This window comes from Tupaia chinensis, unplaced genomic scaffold (assembly GCF_000334495.1).
Source record: "Tupaia chinensis unplaced genomic scaffold, TupChi_1.0 Scaffold000226_1, whole genome shotgun sequence".
Lineage (NCBI taxonomy): Eukaryota > Metazoa > Chordata > Mammalia > Scandentia > Tupaiidae > Tupaia > Tupaia belangeri.
This window is the reverse complement of record NW_006159701.1, coordinates 4,386,464-4,401,680: the sequence shown is the minus strand read 5'-3', so window position 1 is coordinate 4,401,680 and position 15,217 is coordinate 4,386,464. Positions and strand designations below refer to the sequence as shown.

General features: G+C 41.9%; 1 protein-coding gene across 6 annotated transcripts in view; it reads right to left on the bottom strand.

The window, feature by feature from the left end:
- EWSR1 (EWS RNA binding protein 1) overlaps positions 1–15,217 on the bottom strand; it is a 38,046-nt gene that overhangs the window by 16,992 nt on the left and 5,837 nt on the right. For 3 of the 6 annotated variants that reach the window (XM_006147892.3, XM_014587618.2, XM_027771597.1), the window contains exons 2-7: positions 11,276–11,312; positions 11,093–11,144; positions 8,711–8,834; positions 8,288–8,305; positions 3,972–4,158; positions 1,839–2,006 (exon numbers count right to left, since the gene is read on the bottom strand). In XM_006147892.3, the coding sequence (XP_006147954.1) occupies positions 1,839–2,006; positions 3,972–4,158; positions 8,288–8,305; positions 8,711–8,834; positions 11,093–11,144; positions 11,276–11,312 (586 nt within the window). The remainder of the gene's footprint in view (positions 1–1,838; positions 2,007–3,971; positions 4,159–8,287; positions 8,306–8,710; positions 8,835–11,092; positions 11,145–11,275; positions 11,313–15,217) is intronic. The other 3 variants (XM_006147893.3, XM_027771596.1, XM_027771598.1) reach the window with 1 other exon arrangement.

Here is a 15,217-nt window from a genome sequence, read left to right as displayed (position 1 = left end):
GGGGGCGTGGGCGCCCAAGATCCCCAGAGGAGAATGGAGGAGAAGGGATTGCGGCGTGACCAGCCCCCATCCCCCCTGGGGGGGTGATTTCTTGCTTTCTGTCTCTATGTCTCTCTCTCTCTCTGTCTGGCGAGCGCACGCGCCCTATAGTGAAAAAAAATCTCTAAAAAAACAAACAAACAAACAAAAACAACAAAAAACCACGTAGTGTAGTGGCTAATGTGGTTAATATAATGCAAAGGGGCCAACGGGGCATGGTCGTTAAGGTGCTGGATTCCCATGTGACCAGCCACAATTCAAGTCCCAGACCTGGCGGCTTACTCTCTCATTCCCTTATTCTCTCACTTTCTCTCTCTGGTGAATTAAGTAATTCCTTTAAAAAAGTTTCCTTATTTTAAAAAAATACATATATATAAAATAAAAAATAGGACCAGCAGATGGCATAATGGTTTTATTGCTGGACTCCCACATGGCTGACTGCAGTTTGCATCCCGGACCTAGTGGCTTTATTGCTGGACTCCCAACGTGTGTGTGTGTGTGTGTGTGTGTGTGTGTGCCCAAAGAGGATGAAGAAAGGACTGCTCAGTGGCCATCCCCTTGGGGGGTGATTTCTTGCTGTTTCCAGTACCTAGAGCAAAAATCTTTCTCTCTCTCTCTCTCAAAAAAAAGAAACAGAATGGAAAGAAATGAACCTGTAGTCCAAAGGTGTGGCCTAAACATTAAAAGTCTGGTACAGGCCCTTTTTGCTTTGTTGTACCAATGAAAGCAGAATGGGTCAGCAGCTCTACTGGAGCCACCCATGAAAATTCAGTCAGGGTTCTTGTTCTTGCTGCATGTGCTCAAACAGGCACAGTCTGATCTGGAAACAGGGCCATCAACATCAACATATATGCCATCAGTGTTTCCATCAGTATGCAAAGGACAGAGACTTCATCAAGTTGGATTAAGTGATTTTCCTTGAATGAACTGTCTAAAATATCCACCCAGTGAAAGAAACCATGCTATTTGAATATAAAATAAATTAAAAATCCTTCAATTAAAAAAAAAAAAGAGAAAGACCAGTGCATGGATGGACCTTCCTGTGTTAACAAAATGACTAAGGGCAAAGGTTTTCTTATTTTATTCATTTTTACTTATTTTTTAAAGACAGACTGGATTTTTAAAAAATCATTTTATTCACTTTTTTTCCACATGAATTTTGCCAGAGAAAGACAGAGAGTGAAAGTGCTCACGTGAGCAAGATGCTAGGTTTGGGACTCGAACAGTGGTCGGCCACGTGGGAATTCCAGCATCTTAACCACTATGCCACCTGATGGCCCTGAAGATTTTTTTATTCTAAATAATACCCTGCACTTTACCCATTCTAACTGCACTAGAATAGGAGATTCTCTAGTTTTATTTCTCATCCTTCTGAGTTAAAATCAAAAGAGGCAAATTAAAAGAAAGAACCTAGAGTGATAAAAATGTTTTTGTCAGGTCCAGCAGGTAGTATGGTAGTTGAAGGTGACTGCGGTTTGAACCCCGGACCTGACCTACCAACTTGATCTCTCTCACGCCCACGTTCTTTCCTCTCTTGTCAAATTAAAATAAATAAAACATTTAAAAAAGAGAAAAAGAAAAAAGTGTTTTGTTTTTATTTAGAGAATAGTCATTAGCCATCAGACATTACCATGAACCTAGGACTGAGGATTTCATGCCACTATACATGGTCAGCATTACCACTGGCGAGTCAGGTAACAAACCTTACTCAGAATCCAATCAGGCTGGTCAACACCCAAGAAAAGCTGTTTTGTTACACTACTACTAGATCACTGGCTGATAAGAAAGAAGACACTGACCTGGTAGGAGGATAGGATGGAGGTGCGGTGACTGGCTGCATGGGGTAGCTCCCAGGTACCTGGGGATAACTGTAGTTACTCTGTCCATATCCTAGGCTGGGCTGGTTGTAACCCCCTGTGCTAGATTGAGGCTGACTAGTCTCCGCGGGCTTGTTACCATCCTGTGGTCTGAAAAGAGAAAGAAAAAAGTGAAATTCTGTTTCCCAACTATGAAACTCTTGGATAAAAGTCTATATACCTATGATCAATATGCAATGTTTCCAGACTTAGCTTGGACAAAAATTCAACCATAAAGTACACTACATCAAACCCAACTGTATTTGGTATAAGAGAACACTACAAAAGGGGAAAGAATCAATCATATCTACAGAAAAGACATCTATATGCCCCATTCCACATCTACAGTTGTAAAAGGCCACAGGGCCGGCCAGTCGTGTGGTGGTTATGGCAACTGGATTCCACACAGCCAACAGTATAGTTTGAGTCCCAGACTCAGAGGCTTAGAAAAGACTGGGTGCATGTATGTACATGCCAAAAATTCCAAAGGAAAACAGAGATGGGACTACAGCACGGCCACCTCCTGTAGTGGGATTTCTCACTTTTCTTCTGTCTCATGCACATGCCCAAAAATTCCACAAAAACACAAAACAAAACACAAAACAAAACAAAAAAAAGAGGCAATTATAATGTACGTTGCCAATTTAAGTGACCTAGGAGGAAATGCGGTTTATTAAGGAAGAGAGTAGTTTTTCTCAGAGGATTGTGGAAGACAAACAAGAAACTTACACAATAATGCAAGTTTTATATTAGGGCATCATTTATTTAAGCCCATGTGCCCAAAATTCCAAGAGGAGAATGAAGAAAGAATCATGGCACGTGCATGCCCTCTGGAGGGTGATTTCTCACTTTCTCTCTTTGGTGAGCACACATACCCCACAATCATAGCAGTTCCACCACCACCACCAACAAAAAGCCATTTCCCATTTTCTAACTTGGGGTGCCAAAAATTATTCTAATCTTGTTACAAGGCCTCCACAATGGAAATATCAGTGTAAGGCAGGGATGCATGTGCACACCCCTGCCTCCTTTCTCACGTAAACTAGCAAGCACCCCTGTTTAATGATGAGAATTAATGCTAGGATACAACTCAAAGAGTTTCTATTATTCTTTAGCCCTAAACTTACATCAAGGTTATAGAAGACGGAGCTGGAGCTATTTTCAAATAAAGTCCAAGGAATTAGCAAGCAGACCAGAGAGATAATATGGAAGTACTGGTTTCTCCAACTGAGCTGAAATGGGTCACAAGTCCCCCCTCTTTCCAGGGAGTAGCCAGTACTGATCACAAGAGACAGCTGTTTGCTTTTTTGGAGAGATTTTTTTTCTTTTTTCTTTAATCTTTTTTTTTTTTTTTTGCTATAGGGCACGTGCGCTCGCCAGAAAGACAGAGAGAGAGAGAGAGACACGGAAAGCGACCCCCCCCCCGGGGGATGGCCACGCCACAATCCCTTCTTCTCCATTCTCCTCTCGGGATCTTGGACACACACACGCCAGCGTTGAGTTTAAGCCACTGGGTCCGGGACTTGAACCACGGTCGGCTAAATGGGAGTTCAGCGACATAGTCACAACGCCAACTGCTGGTCCCAAACAACTATTTCTTGACTCACATGATGCTACCCTTCCTCCCCCTGTGCTATGAATTAATATGCTTTTGCCAAGGAAAGTGTTATCCATTTAGAGAGTCAATAAAGGATAAATGCATTGGTGCAAAATTCTACCTCAGTTGTTCAGTCGTAAGAGTTTAACACCTATGTAATTTTCTTCTGGATTTAAAAAAGTAAAAACAGTCTGCACCTATCTACCATAGATCATTCTGAAATCAGCTGAGCTACTCAGTGACATTCCTCATTTTAGCCCTTGGATAGCACCAATTCACTGCTAAAGGGAAAATACCTCTGCGATGAATTCCAGCCTGTTAATGACCATAATGACTGTTAACAATACCATTACCATCTAAGAGTACCTGAGCGTTAACTACTAAAAAGGAACTAAGCTACAGATTCTCTAAGTGTGCTCTTTTCCTCAAACCCAAGACTCATACACTGCAGAATTAGAAACAGGTATGTGTGGCCTTACCTTGCAGGTGCGGTGGCTGCAGGCTGCTGCCCATAGGCTGGGTAAGCAGGCTGGGTGCCATACGCAGACTGAGCCGCATAGGAGGCCTGGGTGGTGGTGACTGTAGCAGTGGTGGTATCATAAGCACCAGTGCCGTACCCCTGGACAGGCTGGCTGTATGCCTGGGGGGCAGTTGGAGTAGTATAACCTAGAACAAAACAGAGTTGAGTAACATTTCTGAGCCCCTCAGACATCAGCCTAGATAGATCTGAGCATTACTCATTAACAGAACAATTTGTTAGTTACTTACTGTTAAACCTTCACAATATTTAACCCCATTAATTATTGTGACTTCAATAGAATAGCAACAAACCAGTATTTGAAGCCTGTATTCCCTGAAAGTACCTTGTTTTCGGTAATGCAGTACTCTCATTTGCTCTAAAACCACATCTAAAGGAGGAGGAAAGATATGCTATAGAAAACAGGGTTCCTTCTGCCCCACCCTTCAACACATTCAATAAGAGCAAAAGCCTACTTCTAATTGATTTTGCTAAGTGGGCCTTCTTAAAAAGTTTCACAATTACTAAGCTTAAGTATCCCCCAAACCTTCAAGCAGGAATAAAGTACCCCAGAAAGAAAAGTAAAAAGCAAGTAACAGTTTTTAAGAACAGTTACAAAATAATAATCCAGGTACTATATTTAGCACTAAAATCTGTAGTTTGGGTAGTAATTAATATCAGTATTTCCTTTCAATTGCAAGTACTTGCAATATGGGCAGTTCATGTTTATGGAAACCAGAAATTTTAGAGCACATGTGTTTAACTTTCGGAAGACGTTATCATCTGGTTGACCACTAAAGAACTAATAAATTTGCTTCAGACACCAACTTAAAAAAATGCTTGTTATCACACCAGCAAGTGGCATGGAGGTTAAGGCAGTTGGATCCCACATGGGTGACTGATCAAAGTTTCCCCCTAAACAGGGGTCACAAAAGAACTATTCTCACAGGTGTACTTCTGACAAGGTAAATTCCCTCCCTAGCCCTTGCCTCTGACAGCCCAGGTAAGCAGCCATCTGTGCTTCTTCCTTTGGGACTTGGGCTTGAAGCATGACCCAAACCTCAAAAGCCCACAGCTCCTGGGACCAGCAGTTAGCAGAATGGCTATGTTGCTGGACTCCCATGTAGTCGACCACAGCTCAAGTCCCAGACCCAGTGACTTAAACTCATGCCAAAGATCCCAAGAGAAGATAAGAGAAGAAGGGATTGTGGTGTGGCCATTCCCCCTGGGGGGGGGGGGTGATTTCTTGCTTTCTGTCTCTTTGTCTTTCTGATAAGTGTGCACGACCTGTGGCAAAAAACTCAAAAAAGCCTATAACTCTTAACTTTTGACTCCTTTTCCTGTATTTTTTTAGAGAGAGATTTTTGCTATAGACTCTTAGAGAGACAAAAAAAAGTGAGAAATCACCACCTGGAGGGATGGCCACGCCACAATCCCTTTTGGTATTCTGGGCACACAGCCGCACGTACCAGGTCTGAGAGTTTGAAGCTGCTGGATCCAGGACTCAAACTGCAGTCAGCATATGGGAGTCCAGCAACATAACCATTATACCACCTGCTGGCCCCTAGTCCTTTTCCTATTAAAGAAGTATAACTTTCCTGGCGCTGGGCTCTTCCTTCCTCATGGTCAATGAGCAGAACTAAGTCATCCAATTTAAAAAGGTCGGTCTAGGTGTCAGGATTTATCTCATCAAAGAAAAATCCAAACCTCCTAATGTGAAAAAGCTTAAGTATTTAGAATAAATCTTGACAGGAAATCCTGAAATTAATTAAGAAGAGACAGTAATTCCCTTGTCAAAACTGTTGGGCTGAAATGGAACTCCAAGCAACGGAATGTTTTTGAGTTGGCATGTTTATCTCAACTACTTACTTGAAGTTCTTTACTGAGTCTTAAGGTCAACCATATGAAGGGATCATCCATTTAGCTACAATCAAATCCCAACTACCCTACCACTTTTATGTAGCCTTTTCAACCATATAACAGGCCATCTAGCAGATTTACAAGAGCAATTTAAAAAAACAAAAACTAAAACCGTTCAGGGCAGTAACTCATGTAATTAAAATTGCATAATAATTAAGAGCCTGTAGTGCTAAAGAGTATAGTAATAGACACTAAGTTAATAAATAGCTTAAAAAATTATTCTGTAGTACCCACATAAGCAGCCAAGCAAAGTGAGCAAAAATCAACAGAGCAAAATGATTTAACGACAACAAAAAGGACTAACACCAGAAAAAGACAACACATTTACTACACATTGATGGCTTAAAGAAAAAGAGTGATAAGAAACATCACACAGATTAATCAAATTTTTTGTTTATCATGAACGGTGAAAATTAAAATTTCAAAATTCTATCCAAATTAATTGAGATTTATATAGACCCTTTATTCTAAAAGGTAACTAAAAAAACTTAGAGGAGAATAGCATATTTTTTTTGGGGGGGGAGGAGAGGTTTTTTTTTTTTGCTATAGGCTGTGTGTGCGTACCACAGAGACAGGGAGACAAAAAGCAAGAAAATCCCTTCTCCTCCATTCTCCTCTCGGGATTTTGGACACGTGCGCTCATGCGCCTGGCTTGAGTTTAAGCCCCTGGGTCCAGGACTTGAACCGTGGTTAGCTATATGGGAGTCCAGCGACATAGCCATTATGCCAACTGCTGGTCCTGAGAATAGCATATTCTTATACATTCTCTTCAATCATCATTCAGTGACTTTAAGTACAAAGCAGCCTGGGGTAAGGAAAAAAGCAGTTTAGGATGGCTGAACCCATCTATCATCAATCAGGCTCCTACGTTTTAATTTCATTTTAGTTTTAATTCCAGTTCCTGTACCTTCAACTATGAAATCTACACAACGTTTTTTTTTGGGGAGAGGTTTCTGCTATAGGGTGCACGCACTTGCCAGAAAGATAGAGACAAAAAGCGAGAGATCACACCCCAAGGGGGATGGCCACATCGCAATCCCTTCTCCTCCATTCTCCTCTTGGGATCTTGGGCACACACATACATGCGCCCGGCATAAATTTAAGCCACTGGGTCTGGGACTTGAACCGAGGTCAACTATACAGGAGTCCAGCGACACGGCCACTACGCCAACCGCTGGTCCCCACAAACATTCTTTATAAGTAGTCACTGCAACCTCTGGTTCATCAAAGCAACTGGTTTCTGTAACGTTCTCCCCTGTTACAGCCCACAGTGATGACTGGACTTTCTCAATCAACAAATACACAAAAGCACAAGGCTCTAGTAAACTTTTCTAGAGCCCCACTTCACTTGCAAATGACTATCTCATGCCTGTAAAACAATCTAGGAATTCCAAAAACCTAATCCATATTACTTATTTTCAAATTATACTTGCTTAAAAGGTAAAGCTTTTAAAAAGTTCATCTCATAATTATAAATCTCTATGCTAAAAATCCAAACAGTGTAATTTTTGTTCCAGCTTTTTCCACAGTTACAACACTACAAAGTTTGGATAGACACCTTATAATATTCAAAACACACTTAGATTAAGTTAGCAAGCACTTCCTATGAAATTTAGGATATTGGTACTCAATGATCTAGATAAATTACAGATGAGTATCCCCCTCAACCAGACTGTATATAATTTGGAGAATTGAAGATAGTTTGAAAATGGAGTTTTTACATCTCTAAAACTTCCTTGTATTATAATAGTTTTAGAATAAAAAAACGAAGATGGGGATAGGGAGTTTGAAACATTATACAGTACAGAATGCAAAAAAATTGTCAATAGATTTTTCACACACTCCACTCAACCTCAGAATCAGTATTCTAATTCTTAGAATAGTTTTTTTTTAGCTTCCTATAATACCACTATATATTTTTAAGACACACTATGGATTAAAATAATTCATTAACAAAACAAATAAAATGTGTCTGGACTAGAAATCAACCAACAGACAAACATGACACATGCAGGGGGAGTTTCCTTCCCTAAATAAATCTAATCATGCAAGCTATCCTTCAGGGAATACGGAGAAATCAGTTGGGAAATTATCATCTGGAATACCTTTGGGAAGGTGAATAACTGTTATATTAAGGCCTGGCACAAAATAACATTAAGTAATAAAACCTTTCCCAAAATCAATATAAAGAAAAGATAATGAATCTGCGAATGGCACCTGAAGCAGCTTTTCATTAGCACCTTGTGATGTTAGAAAGTTTTAGGGGTTAAACAAATGAAAACACCTATAGGGTTAACATTACAGGGTTAGACAAGATGGAAAGCATTTCCCATGCAAGAATGAGCAGGATAGTCAAACCTGTATTGGTCCCTTCTACTGTGGAAAGCACAAAACAAAAAGTAGAGGGTACACTATCAGATGAAGCAAACAGATGTGAAAACCAGTTTGATTTTTAAGCAGCTCAGTTTAAGAAGGCTCATTCTTACTTATCAGCATTAGCACAATCTTATATAGCCTGTTTTATTTTGAGATTACTCAATACACTACATGAAGCAGTTAAAATGAAAAGTTCTTTTCTCCCTTGGAATTTATCCCACCCACATTCTATTAAAGATCTCTCAAGAAGAATACAAGGAAAAGAAAAAAAGAAAATACTTTCTAAGAGTAAGGTTATTTCCCAGATCCCAATATATGGACCAGAATATACATCCAAGAACACGAGTAACAAAGAATGAGCAAATGCCCTAGCCATTGTGACCCAAAATCTAAGGCAGGCCTTACCAGTAGGAGGCTGTCCATAAGAAGTTGCATAGGCGGTCTGCCCATAAGTTGCAGTGGTCTGTGCCTGGGTATAGCTGACATCAGTGGGCTGTCCATAGGTTCCATAGCTTTGTTGCCCATAAGCCTGCTCCAAAGAAAACCAAAATAAAAACCTCATACAGGAACTCTGTATTTTAGCAAGAAAATGGACTTTAAGAAAATTTGCTATAGGTTGTGTGTACTTGCTGGAAGAATAGGGATAGGGATAGATACAGTGTGTGTGCAAGAAAATCAGAAAGCAGCCTCCAGAGGAGAGGGCCATGTTGCAATTCCTCCTCCACATTCTCCTCTCAGGATTTTGGGCACATGCATACATGTGCCCAGTGTTTGCCAAATCTCTGCATCCGAGACTTGAACATGAGATCCAGCTGCCTTAACCACTACACCATCAGCTGGCTCAGGGACTGATGTACTTCTTCTTTTTTTTTGAGAGAGATTTTCACTGTAGGGCGCGTGCGCTCGCCAGACAGACAGAGAGAGACATAGAGACAGAAAGCGAGAAATCACCCCCCAGGGGGGATGGTCACGCCGCAATCCCTTCTCCTCCATTCTCCTCTCGGGATCTTGGGCACGCACGCACACGCACCCGGCGTGAGTTTTAAGCCACCGGGTCCAGGACACGAACCGCGGTCGACTACGTGGGAGTCCAGCGACATAGCCATTACGCTAACTGCTGGTTCCCAGGGACTGATGTACTTCTAAATTCCTAAATTAGAGAACTGAAGTTGAAGGACAAACAATCACAGTATTATGAAGACTTGTTATCCCTTATTCATAGTTCACTCTAACTTTGATCATGTTAACTATGAAAAGGTTCCTGAGATAATTAGGGGAAAATCCCAGTTAAAGAAACAGGAGATTAACAAGATACCCTCAAGGGAAGTGCAATAAGGACACAGGTGTCTAACTGCTAGTACTTAATATAGCAGTTTTAGTAAATGCACACAAATGCTAAAAAATGAACAAAAAGAAAAATGAAGATGGGACAAAAATCTGCCAGATGATTTTAAAAGCCAGATTTTCAGCATGACTTCAAAGAAAATGTACCAGAGACACTGCATGTCCTTTTACTGTGGGCACATCAAGAGTACTATCATTTGAACTTGGACATTAATAAATCGGGTAAGGAATGAATGTTCTTTTAGACATTAGCATGATCATATTCTAGGTGTTTCTGAATGACCAGTTATGTAACATCTGCAGAGACATCACATTCTGCTTGTCCTAGAATATGTTTCTATTGCAATTATTAGTATCCACTTTATGGCACAGATCTTTTCTGAATTCAAAATGATCTTGAGGACAGTAGGTGGCTAATTTCTAGACTGTTTGCCTGGACATTCTATTCTATTTATTTATTTATTTACTTACTTATTTGCTATAGGGAGCGTGCACTCAGGAGAGGAGGACTATGTGGGGGGTATGGCTACACAGCAATCCCTTCTCCTCTATTTCGTTCTCTGGGATTCTAGGTATACACACATGCACACACATGCCTGGTGCATTTTCCAAGCCTCCAGGTCTAAGCCTCAAACCATGCAGTAGGCCCTGTAGAATCCAGCCACCTTTATCATCAAACCAACAGTTGCCCCAACCTAGGCTTTCGAACAGATTCACATACTAGAAAGTGCTTAAAAGCCCAACTAGGAAGTCAGTTTTTAGAGCTGACCCCATCATTTACTGTATAATCACTGGTAAGTCAAATAACATCTATGTGTTGTAATTTCCTCATCTGCAAAATGGTTATATCTTCAACAGAAGAAATACTGTGATGACTTAAGTCAATACACTTAAACAGAAAAAGTGTAGAAGGATGGGGACCAGCAGAGGGCTTAATGGTTACATCACTGGACTCTCACATAGTCCACCATAGTTCCAGTCCCAGACCTGGCAACTTAAAACTCATGCTGGGTACATGTACGCACACAATCCCAAGAGGAGTATGGAGAAGGAACTGTGGCGTGGAAATCCCTTCTTCTCACTTCCTGTCTCTCTCTCTCTCCAGCAAGCACACCTGCCCTATGACAAAAAAAACCTCTTAAAAAAAAAAAAAAAAGTATAGAAAAAGCAAGCATGGAGCAGGGCACTCAACTTGAGAAATTATAGATACTAGAGAGTTCCAGAAAATCAATTCCCAGCTTTAGGATAGTTTCATTTATGATGACAGAATGGAGTCCTTTGTACTACTATTGAAAATTTAAAATGCTTGGGTATTTCACTATTATAAGCACATTATTTCACTTTTCTGAAGCCTAATTTTGGAAAAAGATCAGAGCTAGCTATTGTTTTAATGGTTGCTAGAAACATTCTACTTGGAAATGCAACTACACGCATAAAAATTACCTGGGTGGACTGTGCATATCCTTGAGTGGGTTGGGCGGTGTAAGCACTGTAGCTGCAAAAAAATACAAGAACTGAATATAGAACATTCAGATTCCATTAATTCATGCTCTTCAGCTATCGGAAGCTCCATACTCTTAAAAACATGAATCACAGACAAAATACTGTTGTAAAAGATTGACTTACCCCTGCTGGGCTGCAGCTTGGCTGTAGGTACTGTAATCTAGAGGAAACAAGGAGAGAAAATAGTGAAAAGTCAGCAGAAACAAGGAAAAAAGAGTAGAGAATTCAGTGGCAGAATTCCTTAACCTGGTAAGAGAGGACCTATAGGTAAGCACAGGTCAAATGACTACCTCTCAACACCAAACTAAAAAATAAGCCCAAGACAGTTAAACTCAGAAAGTTTGGATATGGCACTTGCTAATGATCAACTGATTTGGCAGAGATATTGTGCATGTTCCCATGACCACAACCCCTCCAACTAGTGGCTGTCACTTTAAATATATGATGACCAACCTAATGCTAATAGAGAATAAGATCTGCTAAAAGGATCAGCATGTGACAATATTAATGTTTCACGTTAGACTGGTTACATAGCTATACCTCCTCAAAAACTAGTTTTTCTTTCAATCCCTCACTGTAGGGAGTTCGAACAACCAAAATTCCCTTGCACAATGACAATGAAATGGAATGTAAGAAAATAAGATAGTCATCACAATTCAGTGTTTTAAAGGGCTTGTTGATTGTGTCAGGGATATATATGTACAGTTACTCAAATGCTAGATATATTATAAATCCCAGAAAAGCTGAGCTCAGGAACAATCCTAAAAGTTGTCAATGAGAAATCATTTAAATTTGGGGGGAATAATCTGGTTTTACACCATTATTAACACCACTATTTCTTAAAACAATTTAAACTTCTAAAGATATGTGACAAATTTTTCTCATAAAACTTTTCGGGGGGGTTGGGAACCAGCAATTAGCTTAATGGCTATGTTGCTGGACTCCCATGTAGTCGACCGCAGTTCGCCTCCCGGGCCCGGTGGCTTAAAACTCACGCCGGGCACGTGTGTGTGCATGCCCAAGATACCGAGAGGAGAATGGAGAAGGGATTGCGGTGTGATCATCCCTCCGGGCGGTGATTTCTCGCTTTCTGTCTCTATGTCTCTCTCTGTCTGTCTGGCGAGTGCACACGCCCTATAGTGAAAACCTCTCCAAAAAATAAAAAATAAAAATAAATAAAACTTTCTGGGGGCCAGCAGGTGGCATGGTGGTTAAGGCGCTGGACACTCCCACATGGCCGACCATGGTTCGAGTCCCAGACCTGGTTGCTTGCTTCCCCCTCTCCCCCCTTCCGTGTGTCTCTTTCTGGCCAAATTAAAATAAACGAATGAATAAAATTAAATAAATAATTATTTTAAAAGAAAGACAAATTTCCTATTATTTTCCTTTTTATGTGAAATTTACAGTACGCACCAAAACACACACACACAAAAAACAAAACAAAACCTCTGGTCCACTCAAATCTATTAGTGAAAACAAACGTAAAATGGTTAAGCAGCTTCAACAGCATTACAGAACTAAGGTTACATAAAATTTAAGTTTCTAAAAATAAAGCAGTTAATTTTTAGAAATTCTGCCCAATTCTTTCCTCTCAAGAATATATATCTTGTATGTTTGACGACAACTGCCATTAGGACAGAACAAAAGGGTCCTTTCTTTTCCAATCAGAAAGCAGTCCCTCACCCACCAAAAGCAACAACTGACATCTCAGCTCTTCCAGGAGTTCCATGCCACTGCACAGAACCCAAAGTCAGCCTCACCATGTCCTGGCCTGGTCTCAAGAGTATTCTGCTGAAGCCATCTCTGCAATGTGGCCTCTTTCTACCTATCTACACTCCATTACTTTCCTTCCTCTGTGCATCCTTAAGTCAGAAACACGAACACTGTCAAATCAAGGCTACCAAAGACTAATGAACAAAATGATCTGTTAAACACAATCTGAAAACATTTCCAATGGCACTACATACCATACTCTGTGGGACAAAAAATTAAATGCAAATCGCTTTTTCCATATGGCATTCATAAAATGAACATACTGAAAGACATCTAAAATCAAATATTTCAACCTACATTTTGCTTAAGTTTCTCCAATTAGAGAAATGATTCTAAATTACTGACATGGAAGTTCACTGTTTTTAAGACAACACAAGAGTAGTTATGTAAAACCAGAGGATATGATCCCACACTAGTAAGCTAAGGGCAGTAGCAAATTTATTTCCTGAGAACTTGGCTAAGGGCAGTAGCAAATTTATTTCCTGAGAACTTATGCCTACCCACCAACACCACAAACATTATATAGCCTTATACATACTATAATTACATACTTGTCAGATTATTTAACAACCAATTCTGCCTGCAGCTGAAGACTTCACTAAAAATAAAGGAGAAAGCAGGCTGTGATCAGAGGGGGCCTCTAGAGTGCTGACAATATTCTATATTTTGGCCCCAATGGTGGTGGCTACTGGGCAGTTTGCAACTGTTAACCACGACATAGAGCTTAAGTACTAAGGGAGATATATAAGGGGAGAAACTAATATTACCCAAGGCTATGGCTTAGTTACGGTAGAGCAATCACCATCCAAACTGTAGAGATTTAGAGTTTCAGACTACATGGTAACCTAATGGCAGCACAGGGCAACTCTGTGGAGACTCAACTGCTTCACTGTTAAGAGGACTGAAAAAGTTCTTACAAGTTATGTGATGGAGAATCTCCCTGTTCCCCACTGACACCCAATCGACATAAACCACAAGTTTAATTCTCAGACCAAATATAGTGGTTACCAGTGATTTAGGGCTTGAGGAAAATAAAAGGGGGGAAAAAGTCATGTTCAGCCACGCAAAAATTTCAATGTGCACGTACACACTTTGCTTTCCTCAGGTTTGAGAAGGGAAGAGGAGAGTGGAGAGAGCACGAGGAAACCACTTCCCACCAGGATAGGATCCCTCAGCCTATTTCAGGGTCCTCTCTCAGTGCTACAGACACCAACTGCCATCATTTACCTGTTTACAGACCACACAGCCGGGAGGATTCTTAAACTACTGGATTTGGGATTAAAAATCAATTATAATTCTGAGGGACCCGGAGCTTCTCCTATCGCCTCTCTCGCTCCCCACCGCCTCTAACGCCAGGGAGTCAGGCGGCCTAATGCCAACCCCCAGGCAAAAACGCCCCACCCCGCCGCGCCGCTAACCGCGGGTTAGTGTGCCCACAGGCCAACTGCAGGTGAAGGCCTGGCTCCACTCCAGGTGCCCGCCGCAAGCCCACCTCCAACACGGTCTACAGCTCCCACCCCGGGCGTTTTCCAAAGTCCACTACTCGCCTTCTCTCCCCCTCCTCTATCGGCCCACGAAATTTCAAATAAACAAAACATGCCCGTCGGGCTAACGCAGGCAAATGAACACGCGAGACGATTGCTTCGACGTAATTCAAACGCCGGCTCGGAGCGACGGTGCCTTCTGGGTCAGAGAAGCCAGAAATTTCTTTCTGGAAAGATTTCTGGCCTCTGGATACAGGCTAGCCTTATAATACAATACGGCCGATCTCTCTCGGCGTCTGCTAAGAAAGGGCCCTGGGAAGCCACTTAATTGCTTTTTGGGTAAAGAGAAGGTGGGGTTAACATGTAACGACAAAAACGGGGGAGCCCGAGGGAGCAGCCGGGCTGGGCGTGTGAAAAGGGAAGCACGTTCCGTTCAACGCCGAGGCGGGAGAAGGTCGGCTTCGGGCTGGAAGCCGCCGAGGAAGCAGCCCGGCAGCGCGGGACACCCCGGCCGGCTCGACCTTAAGGACGACGGGGCTTCCGCTCACAGGCAGCGCCCCAGGTCCACGAACCCGCGAGGCCTTTTTTGTTGATTCGCTCGCCCCACACACACCCCGCTTTCTCCAAGAGGCAGACTCGCTCGCGGCCTAGGGTCGCCTCCATGGAAGCGGAGAGGGCGGAAATCAGAGAAAATGAGCCGGCGGCTGTCCGACCCCCACTGCGGTCTCCGGGTGACCGGCTCCGGGCCCGGCCGGGCCCCCCTCCCCCATTCACGCCGGGTCGGGAAGGCCAGCAGGCCCCGCCCACG